A 24627-nucleotide genomic window follows, 5' to 3' on the forward strand; every position below is an offset into this window, starting at 1 on the left:
CTCTATCCCAGGAAGCCACCAGCCAAATATAAAGATTCTATACCTTTCAGTTCTTCAGAAGAAGTCGTTTGAAGTGTTTGACACATTTGACCCCTGTGACCTTGAAAGTACGTCAAAGTCATTTTCATTCTCAAACTTTGTTAAGCTCCATCCCAGGAAGCCACCGGCCAAATATGAAAATTCTATACCTTTTAGTTCTTCAGAAGAAGTCGTTTGAAGTTTTTAAGATATTTGACCCCTGTGACCTTGAAAGTAGGTCAAACTAATGTTCATTCCCAAACTTTGTTGGGCTCTATCCCAGGAAGCCACCAGCCAAATATAAAGATTCTATACCTTTTAGTTCTTCAGAAGAAGTCGTTTGAAGTTTTTAAGATATTTGACCCCTGTGACCTTGAAAGTAGGTCAAAGTCATTTTCATTCTTAAACTTTGTTAAGCTCCATCCCAGGAAGCCACCGGCCAAATATGAAAATTCTATACCTTTTAGTTCTTCAGAAGAAGTCATTTGAAGTTTTTGAGATATTTGACCCCTGTGACCTTGAAAGTAGGTCAATCTTATGTTCATTCCCAAACTTTGTTGGGCTCTATCCCAGGAAGCCACCAGCCAAATATAAAGATTCTATATCTTTCAGTTCTTCAGAAGAAGTCGTTTGAAGTGTTTGACACATTTGACCCCTGTGACCTTGAAAGTACGTCAAAGTCATTTTCATTCTCAAACTTTGTTAAGCTCCATCCCAGGAAGCCATCAGCCAAATATGAAGATTCTATACCTTTTAGTTCTTCAGAAGAAGTCGTTTGAAGTTTTTGACATATTTGACCCCTGTGACCTTTTAAGTAGGTCAAGGTAATTTTCGTTCTCAAACTTTGTAGGGCTCCTACCAACAAAGCTTTCAGCCAAATATCATGACTCTAGGCCTGTCCGTTCTTCAGAAGAAGTTGTTTAAAGTGGCAGGTGAGCTAAATATTGGACGTAGCCTTGGTGCTAGAATTTATTCCATGAAACCAATTTCAGTATTGAAGTAGATAAAAGTCAGTCACATGCCACTGTATTATAATTTCCTGCTTTATCATTATTACAGGAGATTTTGGAACAAAAAACAAAACAGGTTTACAGTAACTTTAAGTGCTGCTTGCCAGGAACATTTGCTCCAGATTAATTGTTATTTGCCTCTTTTGCCCTCAGCAATGAGATTGAATTGAAGTTCGCGAAGTAAAAGACAGTCAAACTTGTTGCTGTCAAACATGCATAAATCATATACAGCGGATGTCTCAAATGTTTCCCTCAGTCCGAATGTTTCCCTCAGTCTTCCCTCAGTCTGAATGTTTCCCTCAGTCCGAATGTTTCCCCTCTTTATATTAGTATAAGATGAGTGTATATATAAGGCCCTTTTTTTGGGCCCCGGTATATTCGGTTTTTCACCTCCTTATTTTGTTCAAAGATGTCCTATTGTATGACATGCAGAAAAACTACGGTAAAACTTTGAATGAAAGGGGGTTTCTGGGGGTACCAAAAGGGGTAGGGTAAATCACAAATATAGTTTGCTGTTTTCAAAATGAGCTTAAAAACCAAAATAAATAGTTTTTGAAAACATGTATAAATTAGACAAGCATATGTAACAGAATAAAAATGACAGAAATTCAATCGTCACTTAAAGATTGTTTATATAAAACGAAAGATTGTTAATATAAAACAAAGGATTAAGTCAGAAGGGTCTTTTCGGTCATTTTCAATTGAAAAGTTAAAAAAAAAATCAATAATTTCCTTACTAATTAATATTTTGACTTGAAATTTACAACTTCACTCATTTAAGTAGACTTACATAAATTGCATATTGACTTCATACTTTCCTTTTGTTTTATATTGAGTTATGGCTGCTGGACACATATCAAACTTGGCTATTTCAAATATCTCTCAATCTTAACTGAATTAAAAAGTACATGACACCCTTTATATGCTATAAGTATAATATATCAATTGTTAGTATTGTATATTATATATATCATATAATATTTACTCAACACCTGTGGCTGAAGTGAGTTCCAGGTCCTGATTTGTTTTTTTACTTATCAAAGTTAACTTACAAATCGAAAAATGGCATTTGACACCACAACTACTGTAAAATGATTGACTTAATATATGAAGTTTGATTTGCTGGTCATTTAAAGTCTCCTAGCCTCAAGGAAAGTTTCTGCTTTGGTTGTTAAAGTTAACCAATTTCATTGTTTTATTAAATGTTGTGCCTATTTCCAATGTTTATCCGCTGATTGTACATAAAAGGCATTTGGGGATAAGCATGTAACTTGGCATAGATATTAGTTATATGATGATATTTAATTCCTGAATGTTTCATACTTATCCCACAATGCCTTTCTACTTAAAAACACATTTTCCTGTGATTTAGAGTACAAGGACCAAAGCGCATCTCCTTGCCTAACACCAAATATTTCCTGACAATACTAGTCTATATGAATGTATGTAGATTAAACAGGCTCAGTAGAGTGTTTATAGTAGTAAGAGTGGCGTTTAACATGCTACACTGATCAAAAGTCAGATAGTTTAGTTCAAGTTAATGCTTGCAATTAACATTTAATCCTTTTGTTGATTTCATGCAGTTTATTTGTTCGTTCACTGCTAGCTGCTACTCATATTATTTCTTTATTACTTTTCTTCCATTTTTGTTACATCACATTAAACATGCCATCAGTGTATGTTGAAAAAAGAGACACATTGCCAACATTCCAAAAATATATGATGAACAACTTTTGACCTATCTGAAAGGAAAAGTGTCCTATGAGCTAATTAAACTCTAGTTACCCTGTTTTCAATGTATGTAGGAAACCCTTTTATGAGTTAAAAGATATTCCTACATGTACATCCCAGCCCGAAGATACCGTTTCCACTGAAGTAAATTACACTCATTGTGACTTGTTGCGTGTTCAAACCATAACTCTCCGTGGCAAAGCTGTATTGATTGTTGACCGTGGTTTTCGTGATGTTACTGATATGTTAGAAGACGTTGGTATAAATATCAAAATGCCTTACTGTCTCGGCAAAAAGCAGAAGCAACATAATACAGAAAAGGCAAACGAGTCTCGTCTTGTTACAAAGGTCAGATGGGTGATCTCTTTTTACAACATACACCGATGGCATGGTTAACGTAATGTAACAAAAAGGGAAGAAAAGTAATTAAGAAATAATATGAGTAGCAGCTAGCAGTGAATGTAACAAATAAACTGTATGAAATCAACAAAAGGATTAACTGTTAATTGCAAGCATTAATTTGAACGAACAACTTAGTCTCTCTTTGCGTTTTGCTGAGACAGTAATCAGAATCTGCAACTCAGTAGATCTGTTCTAGACATTTTGTACTGTTGCACTACTGTTTTTGTTTGTTGTTATTTTGCTTGTGTAAATACTAGAAGTTGTTGGATCATTTCTAATATATATCATCTCGGTACATGCAACAGAAGAGGCGACTAATGCGGGAACCCCCTGCAGCGCCGTGAATTTCCATACTGTGATTTTTTCTTCCATCAGCGGAGGTTGATATCACATTCATATAGGTTTAAGTATAGTAGATCTGTTCTCCTGGCACTAAGACCAGTGAGTCATGATATTACTACACATCTTTTGGAGGATTTTCAGGAATCAAATTTGGAAAAAAAATTGCGCACAAGATGTGGGATAAGGGCGTGAAAGAGTGTTGTTGGGCGAATACCAAGTGTTATTGGTGTTAAATAAAACGGAACCAGTGGTTGTACCCACGCAGGCCTGAACACTGATAATCTCATCCATTTGGTCACTACAAATGGTCTGTCTGCCTTGCACACTTTCTTGCAGGGCCACACTGCACTTACAGAAGCATCAGGCATCAACACTAATGTGCATACTTCCACACGGATTCCGACATCATCAGTAGCGTACGAGAATTTATGTCATCAAGCCAACAATAGCTGGTCGCTGTAAGTCAGTTATTCCTTTGAATTTAGTGTCCTTAAACTGTCGCTCGGTGAAGAATAAGTCATAGTCCAACAGGCTATGGATTCTTCCACGATGCTTGACTCAGCAAACGTGGTGGTGGGGTGGCTGTTCTGTTTAAGAAAGGCCTAAGTGTGCGACATATCTTTTCCAGCCATGATGATGCAAAGACACACTTTGAGTACATGACTTGTTCTGTCATTGCTGATGATAAACAATTAAGATTGTGTATCATTTAAAGGCCTCCTCCATCTAAACAGAATGCTTTCCAAAATACAGTGTTTTTTATGAGTGGTCTACCTTTTTAGACCACCTAGTTTGTTGTACCACAAGAGATTATTATCACGGGTGACCTAAATTTCCACTTAGACGATCTATCTAATGTTGATGCTCGCCAGTTCTCTGGTCTACTAGATTCCAGGGGTCTGATTCAGCATGTGACAGAAGCTACACACACCCATGGCCACACACTGGTTGTGGTAACAACAAGGGAAGATAACTCAGTCATTCATTGAGCAATTTCAGCGATTGATCCATGTCTAAGTGATGTAAAGGGGACCAATCTGGTGATCATCTTGTTGTCCACACAACACTGAATTGTAGTAAGCCAGATCGTGCAAGGAAAGAGGTGAGCTTCTGGAAATTCCGGGAAATTTCAATACCAGATTTCAACAATGACATTCAGTCTTCTTTCACCCTTACATCTACTGAAGGCGAGGTTGATGATCTTGTTGAAGCATACACATCTGGTATAGAAGCCCTTAAAGAGAAACACGCAACTCTGCAGACTAAGGTGATAACTGTGAGACCAAATGCCCCGTGGTATAATGAAAATCTCCGCGTGGAAAAATAGAACCATAGAAAAGCAGAGAGACAGTGGCGAAGGACTAAATTAACCGTTCACCAACAGATTTATAGGGAACAATGTCGACTTGTTGGTTCACTTCTCATTCAGTTAAAGAAGGCTTATTATTCGGAAAGAATCAAAGAATGGGGTAAGGATCATAGACAGCTTTTTAGACTCACCAAAAACCTAATGGCCAGAAAGGTGAAATTATCCTACCAAGCTGTAATTCTGAACCGAAGTGAACTCTACTGCTAAAAATGATGATTATCTCTGTCATGACTGCTGACATTAAATTTGATGGGGAACCATTGGTAAAGCTCTCACCAACAACCCATGACGATTTGCGCAATATCATCATGACCTCGCTATCAAAGTCCTGTGAGCTTGATCCACTGCCTATACAGACCTAGTAAAGCAATGCCTTGAAGCACTGCTTCCTTTGATTACCTCAATCATGAACAAATCATTGGTTGAGTCAAAGGTTTCATGGTGTTTCAAGAATGCACATGCTTGACCATTGTTGAAGAAGCCTGGAATGGACAAGGAGCAGTTGAAGAACTACCGCCTAGTATCAAATCTTTTCTGACTATGATCTTGGAGAAGGTTGTGTCCCGGCGTTTAGAGGTTCATCTCCATGCAAACAGTCTTCATGACAACCTGCAATCGGCCTACCGCATGGGACACTCTACTGAGACGGCCCTCCTACGTGTACATAATGACATAGCTTCTGTATTGGATAACAAGTGCAGAGCGTTGCTTGTCATGCTGGACTTCTGTCACCTGCATTTTACGTCATCGACCATGGCATGCTTTATAAACGTCTGGAGAACTCTTATGGAGTGACTGATACCGCACTATGCTGGATACAGTCTTATCTGAGTGAACGAAGACAGTGTGTTGCCATCGGATCAACCACCTCACATGACAAAGTACTAGATTTCGGAGTTCCTCTAGGGTCAGTGTTAGGACCATGAAAATATTGCCTGTACTCCAAACCGATCAGAGAGATTTGTCATCGCCATAGTCTTCACTATCATCTGATGACACACAAATTTACATGGTCATCAAACCACACAACAGTTGGGATACAATTTCAGAAAATCTGGAAGCTTGTCTGACAGGTATCAGTACCTGGATGAACACCAACATGCTAAAGCTTAATCAGAAAAAGACGGAACTAATTGTCTTTTCCCCAAAGTTTTAGCATACAAGGCACTGAATGGAACAGCTCCCCAGTACCTACAGGAGCTTGTTACCCTGAATCAGCCGTTACGATTACTTAGGTCGGAGTCAGAATCATTGTTGTGTGTCCCAAAATCTGGTAATGTGACCAACGGAAACCGGTGCTTTGGGAGGGTTTCGGCCACGTTGTTGAATAGCTTACCATCTGCTATTAGAAAGTCAAATACCCTGGCCAAATTCAAGATGGACATCAAAACTCACCTCTTCACGTCTGCATTTTAGGCTCTTTGCAAAGACGTCATGTAAATACCACCCTTTATTTATTCATTTACGTGCACATTGCAATGATTATCTGCTTGCTTAATGTATAAAAGTGATTATAAGCCTTTTTTTTTGTTTCACAATTATTACTAATTCTTTTATCCATATGTTGTAAAGCGAGTAATTTTACAAATTATATAGGGCGCTATATAAATGTTGTATATTATTATTTTAACAGTATGCTTGTGAAGTGAACCCATTTGCTGATAATCCAGGTAGAGTTTATAGTGTGAAAATCTCGAAAACTTGTTCCAGTTCTGATATATTCTAACAGATGCTGTTTAATAGGACTGTTTATGTATTTAGCGATAAATATGAGTACAGTAACTACATTTCTTATTGACGTTACTGACTCAATGTACGAGTGTGTACTAATGTGCATTGTTAATGATGTCACAGTTGCACTGTCAACAAGAACAATAATATATCTACCTGCATGTTATTTGTTGATGTTTAAAACTATTATCAGTATCTAACAGTATTCATTCTGACGATACTCTAACAGTTAACAGAATACATCACCAGTCATTCCAGTGTTCCTTCACTATACAACTTGGTAGTATTAATTCTAACGATACTCTAACAGTAAACGGAATACATCTCTGGTCATTCAAGTGCTCCTACACTATACAACTCGGTAGAGTCAAACCATTGGATAAGTAGAATATTTGTATTGGTCCCAAGGACTTCAACTAATTCAAGTGTTTTTGTATATATTTATGAAATATTTAGAATGATAACTCCTTTATAGATATAATATTTAGGCTCTTGTCCTTATTTTTTCACAATTTTGTCTCATATTCCTATGTAAAACCAAATCAAACTAATCGCTTCCTGGAGACTGCATTTTTGAAAAAGCTATCACTGATATTTATAATAGTGCATTTAAACTTCCTAGAGCAAATGTACTTTGGAAAACATCTGTTTTCTAAGTTAATAGAAAATCATTTACAGTTAGTGTATAAGTTTAATGCAAAAAGCTAAAATAAAAGTACCAAAAAAATACATAAATACAGTCAACAGCTCTTTAGAGTACTTCTTCTAAATTCCCGTTTTGTTATAAGACTAGTATGACTTATTTTTTCAATGATTTAACAGAAAATTTCCTGATCAAACATACAGAAAAAAACATTGATAAAAATCAGTGCAGAAAACTTTGTGACATACCAGGGGTTTGCAGTCGTTTCTTGAGGGGTTTCTTCAGTGATGACAAGTGTGGCACAGGTTTTTGTCTCTCTTTGAACTGAACCCCTCTGGTTGTTCCCTCAGAACTTATAATGGCAGGTTTCTTGTACCAGTCACGGTCTGATAGAATCAAAGGTTCTTCCCTTGTGGTTTCTTCTGGTTCTGGTTCAGGGGATACAGGTGAGCCTGCACGTACTTTATTTGCCTAAATGTCAATTTACATTATTTTCAATTGTTTGTTGACAAATTCTGTGGGTTAAAATATCAAACCAATATCTCTACTTAAACAGCCAATAAAGAAAATAACTTTAACACCAAAATATTCTAAACTGCTGAAAGTTATCTTTTCTATCCAGGTCATGATTACTGAAGTTGCAGCTGCACTATATGTCATTCAAAATAAATCAACACTTTTAAAGAAAAAATAAATATGGAAATAACATTGTGGGAAAGACGTAAATCTTCTCCGAGGGATTTTCAATAATCAAAATAATATACAGATAATTATTTTTGCAAAACTATACTACACATCAAATTAAACAAATGTGTAATAGCTGACATCATTCTAAATATGTGGTAATAAGCCTACTCATATAATATATTGTACGTGGTAATAAGCCTGCTCATATAATAATTGTATGTGGTAATAAGCCTGCTCATAAAATATATTGTACGCGGTAATAACCCCACCCATATAATAATTGTACATGGTAATAAGCCTGCTCATATAATATATTGTACGTGGTAATAAGCCTGCTCATATAATAATTGTACGTGGTAATAAGCCTGCTCATATAATATATTGTACATGGTAATAACCCTACCCATATAATATATTGTTCGTGGTAATAAGCCTGCTCATATAATATATTGTACATGGTAATAAGCCCACCGATATAATATATTGCACATGGTAATAAGCGCACCCATATAATATATTGTATGTGGTAATAAGCCTGCTCATATAAGATATTGTACATGGTAATAACCCAACCCATATAATATATTGTATATGGTAATAACCCCACCCATATAATATATTGTACATGGCAATAAGCCCACCCATATAATATATTGTACGTGGCAATAAGCCCACCCATATAATATATTGTACATGGTAAAAAGCCCACCCATATAATATATTGTACGTGGTAATAAGCCCACCCATATAATATATTGTCCATGGTAATAAGCCCACCCATATAATATATTGTACATGGTAATAAGCCTACTCATATGATATATTGTACAAGGTAATAACCCCACCCATATAATATATTGTACATGGTAATAAGCCCACCCATATAATATATTGTACGTGGTAATAAGCCCACCTAATAATATATTGTACATGGCAATAAGCCCACCCATATAATATATTGTACATGATAATAACCCTACCCATATAATATATTGTACATGGTAATAAGCCCACCCATATAATATATTGTACGTGGTAATAAGCCCACCTAATAATATATTGTACATGGCAATAAGCCCACCCATATAATATATTGTACATGATAATAACCCTTCCCATATAATATATTGTACATGGTAATAAGCCCACCCATATAATATATTGTACGTGGTAATAAGCCCACCCATATAATATATTGTACATGGCAATAAGCCCGCCCATATATTATATTGTACATGGTAATAACCCCACCCATATAGTATATTGTACGTGGTAATAACTCCACCCATATAATATATTGTACATGATAATAAGCCTGCTCATATAATATATTGTACGTGGCAATAACCCCACCCATATAATATATTGTACAGGGTAATAAGCCTGCTCATATAATATATTGTAAGTGGTAATAAGCCTGCTCATATAATATATTGTACATGGTAATAACCCCACCCACATAGTATATTGTACATGGCAATAAGCCCACCCATATAGTATATTGTATGTGGTAATAAGCCCACCCATATAGTATATTGTACATGGTAATAACACCACCCATATAATATATTGTACATGGTAATAACACCACCCATATAATAATTGTACGTGGTAATAAGCCTACCCATATACTATATTGTACATGGTAATAAGCCCACCCATATACTATATTGTACATGGTTATAGGCCCACCCATATAATATATTCAGTAGAAATTCCAACAGATGTTTTTTTAATTATCCATTCATCAGCCCTTATTCTATTTTGAGTCAGAGATCATCAATGTTAGCCCCCTGAGCTATAACTATGGGAAGAAAACATGTTAATGGTAAAGAATGTTTGATTAAGATGAAGATGAAGAATGATGCAGTGATATGTAAAACAATGTATGCTTGTTATAAGATGAAGAATGATGTAGTGATATGTAAAACAATGTATACTGGTTATAAGATGTATATAAAAATATGCAAGTTATTGAAATAAAACATTTTGAAAGAAAAGAAAAAAAGAAAAAGAAAAAAAAAAAAAAAAAAAAAAAAAAAAAAAAAAAAAAAAGAATGTTTGATTACACTGACCATTGCCATCTGGTCAAGCATGGAGTCTTTATCAACAGAGGCAGCTTGACCTTGTAGAATCACTTTAAGATCTGGCACATCCACACTGTAAATACACATCATATGATGTCAAGACATACATTCATATAAAATTACATACATGTGTAAAACAGGGACAGAAAACATTTGTGCTACATCTATATACAAGAGGCCCTAATATCATAGGTACTGGTAGCTCAATTTATTTGTCGAGATATGATGTGGAAATCAGCATGTAAACTAAGTGAAATACAATACTTGTCATGTCATCAAAGGATAAGAATTTTAAAATATTGGTAAATTTTCCCTTTGGGGCCGTGCCCTAGCCCCTGGGGATGGGGCAGGAATCCCAATTTTTACAATGTAATACCCTCATCTACCAAAGATGATTCTGACCAAGTTTGAATAATTTTCTGGTGAAAATGGACAAACAAGAGGCCCAATGGGCCTGCACCGCTCACCTGGTATTAATCTCACATTTGTAATCTTAAAAGTGGACTAAAATACAGCTACAGGCAGAATATCAGTGTTTGATTCATAAAAACCTATTAAAAGATTTAAACATGACGCCTGTGACCTTGAATGTCGAACAAGGACATTAGGTTGAAAATGGGTCAAGGACATTCATTTGAACAAACTTGGTAGTCCTTCATCCTAGCATGCTACAGGCCCAATTTCAGTACTATGGGCCTTTTGGTTATTGAGAAGAAGTCGTTTGAAGATTTTAACATATCCGACCCCTGTGACCTTGAAAGTAGCCCTTCATCCCAGCATGCTATAGGCCCAATATCAGTACCCTGGGCCTTTTGGTTATGGAGAAGAAGTTGTTTAAAGTAAAATATTGACGAAGGACGACGGACGAACGACGGACGCCACACCACGGCATAAACTCACTTGGCCCTTTGGGCCAGGTGAGCTCAATATACCCAAAAGTGTCATTTCCCTATATAAACTATAGTAAACTTTACCCCCTTCCCAAGGGGGAACGGATGTCTCGGGGGGGGGGTCCTGGAAATTGACAATTTCAATAAAGCTCCTGGTGATCTTTCTATCCATGCACTGAAATTGACTGTAGTACCTCTGAGTCTAGAGAAGAAGAGTTTTGAAATATTGGTTAATTTTCCCTTTGGGGTCCCGCCCTGGCCCCTAGGATTTGGGTAGGAATCCCAATTTTACAATTTTGTAGCCTCATCTATTAAGAATGATTCGGACCAAGATTGAAAAACTTCCATTCACTGGTTCTTGAGAAGAAGTTGAAAATGTAAAAAGTTTACGCACGACGGACGACAGACGATGACGGACGGAAAGCGATCAGAATAGCTCTGTCACTAGAGCAAAGCTCAGGTGACCAAAAAATACATGTGTACAAAAGGGACAGTAAACATCTGTGTACAACATGGAAGAAAACATCTATGCTACATCTATATACTGTATAGTGCTTATATTTCGCGGGGATTTTAATATCGCTATATTCGCGGTTTGACTAATATCCGCAAATTCTAAACACCAGCGAAATTATCGAAAATGTTAATCATGCACTTTTACAGACAAGCTTATCACAACATGTTTACTTTAATCTACAAATTACTTATAACCCAACGCCATTGTACAAGCTTTAATATCACCAGCGAACTGGGCAGGCCATGTAAAAACAACACTTACATATAAGTGACCACAACATGTTTATGTGTACACAGTAGGTGATTAATTGATTACAGTTTACTCATACAAAGGTACATACACATTTGATTCTCTTTCGAGTGAAGTCACTGGCGGATGACAACGCTCAGGATCAGTGTTTTCAAACAGTTTACCTGTATATCGAGGTTTAACCCTTAAATGATGACAATTAAAATACGTTGAAGGAAACATGGGATTCGGGTGCGCAGCGAAATTTAACCCTCGAGAATATGCACTGAATACGAAACCGCGAAATATTGACCCCGCAAATTCAAAGGGCTATACAGTATAATACATGAGTACAACATGGACAAAAAACATCTGTATACAACAGGGACAGAAAATATCTGTGTACAACATGGACAGAAAGATCTGTGTACAACAGGGACAGAAAACATCTGTGTACAACAGGGACAGGAAACTTCTGTGTACAACAGGGACAGAAAGATCCGTGTACAACATGGACAGAAAACATCTGTATACAACAGGGACAGAAAACATCTGTGAATAACCGGGACAGAAAACATCTGTGTACAACAGGGACAGAAAGATCTGTGTACAACATGGACAGAAAGATCTGTGTACAACATGGACAGAAAACATCTGTATACAACATGGACAGAAAGATCTGTGTACAACAGGGACAGAAAACATCTGTGTACAAAAGGGGCAGAAAACATCTGTGTACAACAGGGACAGAAAACATCTGTGTATAACCGGGACAGAAAACATCTGTGTACAACAGGGACAGAAAGATCTGTGTACAACAGGGACAGAGAGATCTGTGTACAACAGGGACAGAAAACATCTGTGTGTACAAAAGGGGCAGAAAACATCTGTGTACAACATGGACAGAAAGATCTGTGTATAACCGGGACAGAAAACATCTGTGTACAACAGGGACAGAAAGATCTGTGTACAACAGGGACAGAGAGATCTGTGTACAACAGGGACAGAAAACATCTGTGTGTACAACAGGGACAGAAAGATCTGTGTACAACAGGGACAGAAAACATCTGTGTACAACAGGGACAGAAAACATCTGTGTACAACAGGGACAGAAAACATCTGTGTACAACAGGGACAGAAAACATCTGTGTACAACAGGGACAGAAAACATCTGTGTACAACAGGGACAGAAAACATCTGTGTACAACAGGGACAGAAAACATCTGTGTACAACATGGACAGAAAACATCTGTGTACAACAGGGACAGAAAACATCTGTGTACAACAGGGACAGAAAACATCTGTGTACAACAGGGACAGAAAACATCTGTGTACAACAGGGACAGAAAACATCTGTGTACAACAGGGACAGAAAACATCTGTGTACAACAGGGACAGAAAACATCTGTGTACAACAGGGACAGAAAACATCTGTGTACAACAGGGACAGAAAACATCTGTGTACAACAGGGACAGAAAACATCTGTGTACAACAGGGACAGAAAGATCTGTGTACAACAGGGACAGAAAACATCTGTGTACAACAAGGACTGTATAATACAGCTGCTTTGATATAACTCCCACGGACTGTATAATACAGCTGCTTTGATAACTCCCACGGACTGTATAATACAGCTGCTTTGATAACTCCCACGGACTGTATAATACAGCTGCTTTGATAACTCCCACGGACTGTATAATACAGCTGCTTTGATAACTCCCACGGACTGTATAATACAGCTGCTTTGATAACTCCCACGGACTGTATAATACAGCTGCTTTGATAACTCCCACGGACTGTATAATACAGCTGCTTTGATAACTCCCACGGACTGTATAATACAGCTGCTTTGATAACTCCCACGGACTGTATAATACAGCTGCTTTGATAACTCCCACGGACTGTATAATACAGCTGCTTTGATAACTCCCACGGACTGTATAATACAGCTGCTTTGATAACTCCCACTGACTGTATAATACAGCTGCTTTGATATCTCCCATGGACTGTATAATACAGCTGGTTACAGAGAGTTCTGGATTATAGAGGCATTACACAATGTCTTTGTCTGAACTAACATAGAATCCAGTGTATTGTACACAGAGAATGTTCCAGTGTTTTAATTAACTTTGATTTAGAAAGACAAAGACAGTCTATACCTCGGAGACAGTCTATCCCTCGGAGACAGTCTATACCTCGGAGACGGTCTATACCTCGGGGACAGTCTATACCTCGGACACAGTCTTTACCTTGGAGATAGTCTAGACCTCGGAGACAGTCTATTCCTCGGAGATAGTCTATCCCTCGGAGGCAGTCTATACCTCCGAGACAGTCTATACCTCGGAGATAGTCTATACCTCGGAGACAGTCTATAGCTAGGAGACAGTCTATACCTCGGAGACAGTCTATACCTCGGAGACAGTCTATACCTCGGAGACGGCCCTTTTAACACAAAGACAGGAACTAGATCAATACTTATATTGTAACACTTGAACAGAACAAGGAGGGTTTTTCTTACCTTTGTCTAGCAGGTGTGACACCCACGGAGGATACATGGGGTTTCTTTAACTCTGCAACATAAATCAGTACATTATGAAATCCTATGAATTCTGAAACACGGACAGAGATAAAGTGGAAGGTATTAAGATAAAGGTTATAGTATAGGAACATTTGGTGACATATGGGATAAAGCATTAATATAATCTTTCCCCAAATTGGGGTTAAGATAGACAAATCCCCAATCAAAGGGGCAAAATTTCTAAATGTCTTACCCGAGGATATGCCGTGAGCTGGTCTTTTAAGGATCTAGTCTAGTCACCCTACGCTAAATCAGCCCAAACCTCAAACTAATTGCAACAGAATTTATTTTTTATTTTTTGGAATGGTAGTTATCAGTTTTATAACAGAAAAAAAGTCTCCTGGAATCAAACTTTGGTAAAATCATTTTTTGACCTTCTATAGGATCAAGAAAATAAGGAAAATCACATATCTGACCACTTTTGAAGTGTAATATCTACCTCTTTTACAATACTGGATATATAAGATTAACCGTATAGCAAGACCAACTGAATCATAGTACAGATTTACCAAAATGTTACAGCAGAGGTATTGCATTGAAAAATTATTGAACAATGAAAATGGCTTAAAAGCATTTTGAGCTTGACAATATTGGCTTTTGTTTTCTATTTAAATGCAGAAAATACTAATTACTTAATCTCAGTGACCTTATGAGTCTATATCTAGCTTCTTAAAACATCACATTTTATCTAATATTAATGCACGAAAAATGGTACATTCACATACAAAAAAAATATCAACCATCTAATTTGACCAAATGTGCCGATTTGGTGTTAACTTATGTCCAAAATAAACAATTTACCTATTTCTGTAACATGTAATTTGAAAAAGGACAAGCAAATTCTTACAAGCATTTTATATCCATTTGTATGTGTGCAGAACTTATTGGAAATGTTTGTTTTGGTAAGATAAGTGTACAAATGTGTCCAAGCTCTGATGGTGAAAACTTCATCTCATGCAATTTTGCCTCAACACTGAAAAAATGGCTAAGTCCATGATTCTGAACAACGAAAATCTATATTTTGTGCACCAGTTTTGTCCGATTTACAAATGATTTTGCAAGCAAAGCAATAATAAAACGAATGTTTTTGTGAGATAAATTTGAAGTTAAACATTCATACAAATTCATCATTTTATTGAAAATTAGTTATAACCCCATTCTGTTCTATTGTGTGAAAGAAAAAAATGATCTGTTAAAATAATAAGATACAAATTTAACCTTACTTCCCCTTAATCAAGAGTACCATTTTATGGTGATAATTCCTGCCAAAAGATTTAGCAATCAGATAAAACACACAAAAAATATTCACATTTCTGTTGTCTAAAATCATGGACTTAGCCATTTTTAACGGTTTAGTCAAATTTGCACGAGGTGAGGTATTCATCAACCTGACTTCATTCATTATTTGGAGATATCTTAACAGAGATGGCATTATTGCTAAGAGTAACTTGCATAGAAAGTGATTTAGAGCACTTTTCAGTATTTTGCTGAAAATATTGTTAAAATCTTACATGCATGAATTGAAATATTGTTCGATTTGGACTTTAAAACAGCTCCCAGTCAGCCCCGCAGGCCAATTTTGAACATTCATAAATTCTAATATGTGAAAGAAAAACTTCTCATTTATGAAACTTTAATACACAAATCAGTTTTCAATGCATTTCTACAATGCTAGTATCGATATTGATATTGATGAACTTAATATTCTGTCTCAGAAATGCAACAAAAGCTAATATGTTCGACATTTGAATGCTTTTAGCAATATTCATGGTGTGATCTTTTTTCAATGTGATGGTTCCTAATTTTTTTTTTGGCTAATCTGTATTGTACACTGATTGGTCTTTCAATACAGTTAATTCCTCCTATTCAGTGATTCACAAGAGGTTGATATTTACACTTCAATGTTGGTCCAGTAAGCATTTATTCTTATTTTCTTGATCCTATTTCGGGCTAAAAAAAAACATTTTCCCAATATTCGACTTTTGTAGATTTTTTTTCTGTTACACAGTATAAACCAACCTGTATGAAAAACCAGAAATAAGTTATGTTGCAATTAGTTTGAGGTTTATCATAGGGTGACTAGACTAATCTTACCCAGATATAATTTGATGAAATGCAAATGTTGATTTCATAATATCCAGCAAACCAGAGTTATCTTCTGTGATCTGCTTTTTTAGATGTGACATCATTGCATTGTTGACATGATGTTGTACTATTGTTATGACAAGGTAATCCCCCAGTCTATATCCTAAGGTAAGACAGAAATATCTCTCCCTGATGGGAAGTGTGGATATTTCTGTCTAATGGGGAGAAAACATTATCATCAATAATTACGTCAGAGTAACGCGTTTTAAAACTATACAGGAGGCCCAATGGGCCTGAATCGCTCAACTGGTATTTATTTCACAATTGTTATCTTAAAAGTGGACTAAAATACAACTACAGGCAGAATATCAGTGTTTGATTAATAAGAACCTATTAAAATATTTAAAAATGATACCCATGACCTTGAATGACGAACAAGGATATTAGGTTGAACAGAATTTATAGTCTTCCAACCCAGCATGCTTCTAGCAAAATATCATTACCCTGGACTGTTTGGTTATACAGAACAAACCATTTAAAGATTTAAACATATATTGACCACTGTGATCTTGAATATGGATGAAGGTCATTTATTTAAACAAACTTGTTAGCCCTTCATCCTAGCATGTTACTGGCCAACTATCATCACCCTAGGCCTCTTGGTTATTCAGAAGAAGTTGTTAAAAGATTTCAACTTATTTGACCCCTGTGACCTTGAATATAGGTCAAGGTCATTTATTTGAACAAACTTGGTAGCCCTTCATCCCAGCATGTTACTGGCCAAATATCATCACCCTAGGCCTCTTGGTTATTCAGAACAAGTTGTTTAAAGATTTTAATATATTTGACCCCGTGACCTTGAAAATGTATGAAGGTCATTTATTTGAACAAACTTGGTAGCCCCTTCATCCCAGCATGTTACTGGCCTTCGGGCCAGGTGAGCTAATCATCATGTCTGCTGTGAATTCATACAAAAAAAACATCATAACTAGGTGATATACTTAATTTGGTTATCAATAGATGTATTTGTAATAATAATTTTCCAGATTATTTAATAAGTGTAAGAACAGTCTATGGATCATCAGTCTGGATTAAAGATGTTCCGGTGTACCCAGTCCAACACATAGCCTGGACTAGATACATTGTATTATAAGATACTAAAGGCCGGTGTACTCAGTCTGACACATAGCCTGGACCAGATACATTGTATTATAAGATACTAAAGGCCGGTGTACTCAGTCGGACACATAGCCTGGACCAGATACATTGTGTTATAAGACACTGAAGACCAGTGTACCAAGTCTGACACATAGCCTGGAACAGATACATTGTATTATAAGACACTGAAGACAACTGTACCAAGTTCGACACATCGCCTGGACCAGATACATTGCCAACACATAGCCTGGACTAGATATATTGTATTATAAGATACTAAAGGCCGGTTTACTCAGTCGGACACATAGCCTCGACCAGATACATTGTGTTATAAGACACAGAAGACCAGTGTACCAAGTCTGACACATAGCCTGGACTAGATATATTGTATTATAAGATACTGAAGTATTATAAGATACTGAAGTATTATAAGATACTGAAGTATTATAAGATACTGAAGGCCGGTGTTCCCAGTCTGACACACAGCCTGAACCAGATACATTACATTATAAGATACTGAAGGTAGGTGTACCTGGTCCAACACATAGCTATAGCCTGGACCAGACACATTGTATTATAAGATACTAAAGGCTGTTGTACCCAGTCCGACACATAGCCTGGACCAAATACATTGTATAATAAGATACGGAAGGCCAGTGTACCCAGTCTGACAATAGCCTGGACCAGATACATGGTGTTATAAGACACTGAAGGCCAGTGTACCAAGTTCGACACATAGCCTCGACCAGATACATTGTGTTATAAGAAACTGAAGACCAGTGTACCAAGTCTGACACATAGCCTGGCCCAGATACATTGTATTATAAGAAACTGAAGGTGGATGTACCCAGTCTGACACATCTTTGATAACTCCCACTGACTGTATAATACAGCTGCTTTGATAACTCCCACTGACTGTATAATACAGCTGCTTTGATAACTCCCACGGACTGTATAATACAGCTGCTTTGATAACTCCCACTGACTGTATAATACAGCTGCTTTGATATAACTCCCACGGACTGTATAATACAGTCCGTGGGAGTTATATCAAAGCAGCTGTATTATACAGTCCGTGGGAGTTATATCAAAGCAGCTGTATTATACAGTCAGTGGGAGTTATCAAAGCAGCTGTATTATACAGTCAGTGGGAGTTATCAAAGATGTGTCAGACTGGGTACACAGGCCTTCAGTATCTTATTATATAATGTACTCAGTCTGACACATATGGATCATCAGTCTGGATTAAAGATGTTCCGGTGTCCCCAGTCCAACACATAGCCTGGACCAGATAAATTGTATTGTAAGATACTGAAGGTGGGTGTACCCACTCTGACACATAGCCTGGACTAGATATATTGTATTATAAGATACTATACATTGTATTATAAGATCCTGAAGGTGGATGTACTCAGTCTGACTCATAGCCTGGACCAGATACATGGTGTTATAAGACACTGAAGGCCAGTGTACTCAGTCTCACACATAGCCTGGACCAGAGACATTGTATTGTAAGATACTGAAGGTGGGTGTACCCAGTCTGACACGTAGCCTGGACCAAATACATTGTATAATAAGATACGGAAGGCCAGTGTACCCAGTCGGACACATAGTCTGGACCAGATACATTGTATAATAAGAAACTGTAGACTGTTGTACCCAGTCTGACTCATAGCCTGGACCAGATTCATTGTATTATAAGATACTAAAGGCCGGTATACTCAGTCGGACACATAGCCTGGACCAGTTACATTGTATTATAAGATACTAAAGGCCGTTGTACTCAGGCTGACACATGGCCTGGACCAGATACATTGTACTATAAGATACTGAAGGTGGGTGTACCCAGTCCAACATATAGCTTGTACCAGATACATTGCATTATAAGATACTTAAGGTAGGTGTACCTGGTCCAACACATAGCTATAGCCTGGACCAGATGCATTGTATTATAAGATACTGGAGGCTGTTGTACCCAGTCTGAAACATAGCCTTGACCAGATACATTGTATAATAAGATATTGAATACATTGTATTATAAGACACTGAAGACCAGTGTACCAAGTCTGACACATAGCCTGGACTAGATACATTGTATTATAAGACACTGAAGACCACTGTACTAAGTTCGACACATAACCTGGACCAGATACATTGTGTTATAAGACACAGAAGACCAGTGTACCAAGTTCGACACATCGCCTGGACCAGATACATTGTGTTATAAGACACAGAAGACCAGTGTACCAAGTCCGACACATAGCCTGGGCCAGATACATTTTATTATAAGATACTGAAGGTAGGTGTACCTGGTCCAACACATAGCTATAGCCTGGACCAGATGCATTGTATTATAAGATACTTAAGGTAGGTGTACCTGGTCAGACACATAGCTATAGCCTGGACCAGATGCATTGTATTATAAGATACTAAGGGCCAGTGTACCCAGTCTGAAACATAGCCTTGACCAGATACATTGTATAATAAGATACGGAAAGCTGGTGTACCCAGTCTGCCACATAGCCTGGACCAGATACCTGACACATAGCCTTGACCAGATACATTGTATAATAAGATATTGAATACATTGTATTATAAGATAATAAAGGCCGTTGTACTCAGGCTGACACATAGCCTGGACCAAATACATTGTATAATAAGATCCTGAAGGCCGGTTTTCCCAGTCTGAAACAAAGCCTGAACCAGATACATTGTATTATAACATACTGAAGGCCAGTGTACCTAAGAAACTGAAGGCTGTTATACCCAGTCTGACACATAGCTTGGACCAGATACATTGTATGATAAGATACTGAAAGCCGGTGTACCCAGTCTGATACATAGCCTTGACCAAACACATTATATAATAAGATTGACACATAGCCTGGACCACATACATTGTCTTATAAACCCAGTCTGACACATAGCCGGGACCAGATACATTGTATTGTAAGTTACATTGTATTATAAGATATTGAAGGCTGTTGTACCCAGCCGGACATATAGCCTGCACCAGATGCATTGGATTATAAGATACTGAAGGTAGGTGTACCTGGTCAGACACATAGCTATAGCCTGGACCTGTTGTACCCAGTCTGACGCATAGCCTGGACCAGATACAGTGTATAATAAGATACTGAAGGCCAGGGTACCCAGTCTGACACATAGTCTGGACCAGATACATTGTATTGTAAGTTACATTGTATTATAAGATTCTGAAGGCAGGTGTACCCAGTCTTGGACCAGATACATTGTATTGTAAGATACTGAAGGTGGGTGTATCCAGTCTGACACATAGCCTAGACCAGATACTATCTATTATAAGATACTGAAAGCCGGTGTACCCAGTCTGACACGTAGCCTGGACCAAATACATTGTATTATAAGACACTGTAGGCTGTTGTACCCAGTCTCACACATAGCCTAGACCAGATACTATGTATTATAAGATGCTGAAGGTGGGTGTACTCAGTCTGACAGTAGCCTGGACCAGTTACATTGTATTATAAGATTCTGAAGGCAGGTGTACCCAGTCTTGGACCAGATACATTGTATAATAAGATACCGAAAGCTGGTGTACCAAGTCTGACACATAGCCTGGTCCAGATACATTGTATTATAAGACACTAAAGACCACTGTACCAAGTTCGACACATAGCCTCGACCAGATACATTGTGTTATAAGACACAGAAGACCAGTGTACCAAGTCCGACACATAGCCTGGGCCAGATACATTGTATTATAAGATTCTGAAGGCAGGTGTACCCAGTCTTGGACCAGATACATTGTATTGTAAGTTACATTGTATTATAAGATTCTGAAGGCAGGTGTACCCAGTCTTGGACCAGATACATTGTATAATAAGATACTGAAGGCCGGTTTTCCCAGTCTGACACAAAGCCTGAACCAGATACATTACACTATAAGAAACTGAAGGCTGTTGTACCCAGTCTGACACATAGCCTGGACCAGATACATTGTATTGTAAGATACTGAAGGCCAGTGTACTCAGGCTAAAACATTGCCAGTACCAGATACATTGTATTTTAAGATATTGAAGGCCAGTGTACTCAGTCTGACACAGAGCCTGGACCAGATACATTGTATTATAAGATACTGAAGGTCGGTGTACTCAGTCTGACACATAGCCTGGACCAGATACATTGTATTGTAAGATACTGAAGGCCAGTGTACTCAGTCTAAAACATTGCCAGTACCAGATACATTGTATTTTAAGATATTGAAGGCCAGTGTACTCAGTCTGACACATAGCCTGGACCAGATACATTGCATTATAAGATACTTAAGTGACACATAGCCTGGACCAGATACATTGTATAATAAGATACTGAAGGCCAGTGTACTCAGTCTTAAACATTGCCAGTACCAGATACATTGTATTATAAGATACTGAAAGCCGGTGTACCCAGTCTGAAACACAGCCTGGACAGATACATTGTATTATAAGATACTGAAGGTGGGTGTATCCAGTCTGACACATAGCCTTGACAAGATACATTGTATTATAAGATACTGAAGGTGGGTGTACCCAGTCTGATCCATAGCCTGGACCAGATACATTGCATTATAAGATACTGAAGGTGGGTGTACCCAGTCTGATCCATAGCCTGGACCAGATACATTGCATTGTAAGATACTGAAGGTGGGTGTACCCAGTCTGATCCATAGCCTGGACCAGATACATTGCATTATAAGAAACTGAAGGCAAGTGTACTCGGTCTGACACAAGCCTGGACCGGATACATTGTATTATAAGATACTGAAGGTGGGTTTACACAGTCTGACCCATAGCCTGGACCAGATACATTGTATTGTAAGATACTGAAGGCCAGTGTACTCAGTCTGACCCATAGCCTGGACCAGATACATTGTATAATAAGATACTGAAGGCCGGTGTTCCCAGTCTGACACAAAGCCTGAACCAGATACATTACACTATAAGAAACTGAAGGCTGTTGTACCCAGTCTGACACATAGCCTTGACCAGATACATTGTATTATAAGATACTGAAAGCCGGTGTACCCAGTCTGAAACACAGCCTGGACAGATACATTGTATTATAAGATACTGAAGGTGGGTGTATCCAGTCTGACACATAGCCTTGACAAGATACATTGTATTATAAGATACTGAAGGTGGGTGTATCCAGTCTGACACATAGCCTTGACAAGATACATTGTATTATAAGATACTGAAGGTGGGTGTATCCAGTCTGACACATAGCCTTGACAAGATACATTGTATTATAAGATACTGAAGGTGGGTGTATCCAGTCTGACACATAGCCTTGACAAGATACATTGTATTATAAGATACTGAAGGTGGGTGTAATCAGTCTGACACATAGCCTGGACCAGATAAATTGTATTATAAGATACTGAAGGCCAGTGTACTCAGTCTGACACATAGCTTGGACCAGATACATTGTATTATAAGATACTGAAGGTGGGTTTACCCAGTCTGACCCATAGCCTGGACCAGATACATTGTATAATAAGATACTGAAGGCCAGTGTACTCAGTCTGACACATAGCCTGGACCAGATACATTGTATTATAAGATTCTGAAGGCAGGTGTACCCAGTCTGACACAGAGCCTGGACCAAACACATTATATAATAAGATACTGAAGGCAGGTGTACTCAGTCTGACACATAGCCTGGACCAGATACATTGTATAATAAGATATTGAAGGCCAGTGTACCCAGTCCAACATATAGCTTGGACCAGATACATTGCATTATAAGATACTTAAGGTAGGTGTACCTGGTCCGACACATAGCTATAGCCTGGACCAGATACATTGTATTATAAGATACTGAAGGTGGGTGTACCCAGTCTGACACATAGCCTGGACCAGATACATTGTATTGTAAGATACTGAAGGTGGGTGTACCCAGTCCAACATATAGCTTGGACCAGATACATTGCATTATAAGATACTGAAGGTAGGTGTACCTGGTCAGACACATAGCTATAGCCTGGACCAGATACATTGTATTATAAGATACTGAAGGCCAGTGTACCCAGTCTGACACATAGCCTGGACCTGATACATTGTATTATAAGATACTGAAGGCCAGTGTACCCAGTCCCACATAAAGCTTGGACCAGATACATTGTATTATAAGATACTGAAGGCCAGTGTACCCAGTCTGACACATAGCCTGGACCAGATACATTGTATTATAAGATACTAAGGGCCAGTGTACCCAGTCTGAAACATAGCCTGGACCAGATACATTGTATTATAAGATACTGAAGGCCAGTGTACTCAGTCTTAAACCTTGCCAGTACCAGATACATTGTATTATAAGATACTGAAGGCCAGTGTACTCAGTCTTAAACATTGCCAGTACCAGATACATTGTATTATAAGATACTGAAGGCCAGTGTACTCAGTCTGACACAGAGCCTGGACCAGATACATTGTATAATAAGATACTGAAAGTGGGTGTACCCAGTCCCACATATAGCTTGGCCCAGATACATTGCATTATAAGAAACTGTAGGCTGTTGTACCCAGTCCCACATATAGCTTGGAACAGATACATTGCATTATAACATACTGAAGGTGGGTGTACCCAGTCCAACATATAGCTTGGACCAGATACATTGTATAATAAGATACTGAAAGTGGGTGTACCCAGTCCCACATATAGCTTGGCCCAGATACATTGCATTATAAGATACTGAAGGTGGGGGTACTCAGTCTGACACATAGCCGGGACCAGATACATTGCATTATCAGATACTGAAGGTGGGTGTACCCAGTCCATCATATAGCTTGGACCAGATACTTTGCATTATAAGATACTGAAGGTGGGAGTAACCAGTCTGACACATAGCCTTGACAAGATACATTGTATTATAAGATCCTAAGGGCCAGTGTACCCAGACTGAAACATAGCCTGGACCAGATGCATTGTATTATAAGATACTGAAGGTGGGTGTACCCAGTCTGACACATAGCCTGGACCAGTTACATTGTATTATAAGATACTGAAGGCCAGTGTACCCAGTCCCACATATAGCTTGGACCAGATACATTGCATTATAAGATACTGAAGGCCAGTGTACTCATTCTGACACATAGCCTGGACCAGATACATTACATTATAAGAAACT

At 37.9% G+C, this 24627-nt stretch overlaps 1 protein-coding gene across 1 annotated transcript in view; it reads right to left on the bottom strand.

Annotated features, from left to right (window-relative positions):
* LOC110454008 overlaps positions 1-24627 on the bottom strand; it is a gene marked incomplete at its 3' end in the record, with an annotated part of 185417 nt that overhangs the window by 138706 nt on the left and 22084 nt on the right. Inside the window, exons 5-7 of the mRNA XM_021503294.1 lie at positions 14175-14226; positions 10009-10093; positions 7495-7717 (exon numbers count right to left, since the gene is read on the bottom strand). Coding sequence (XP_021358969.1) covers positions 7495-7717; positions 10009-10093; positions 14175-14226 — 360 coding nt within the window. The remainder of the gene's footprint in view (positions 1-7494; positions 7718-10008; positions 10094-14174; positions 14227-24627) is intronic.

The sequence above is a fragment of the Mizuhopecten yessoensis genome, unplaced genomic scaffold (assembly GCF_002113885.1).
Source record: "Mizuhopecten yessoensis strain PY_sf001 unplaced genomic scaffold, ASM211388v2 scaffold7629, whole genome shotgun sequence".
Taxonomy (NCBI): Eukaryota; Metazoa; Mollusca; class Bivalvia; order Pectinida; family Pectinidae; genus Mizuhopecten; species Mizuhopecten yessoensis.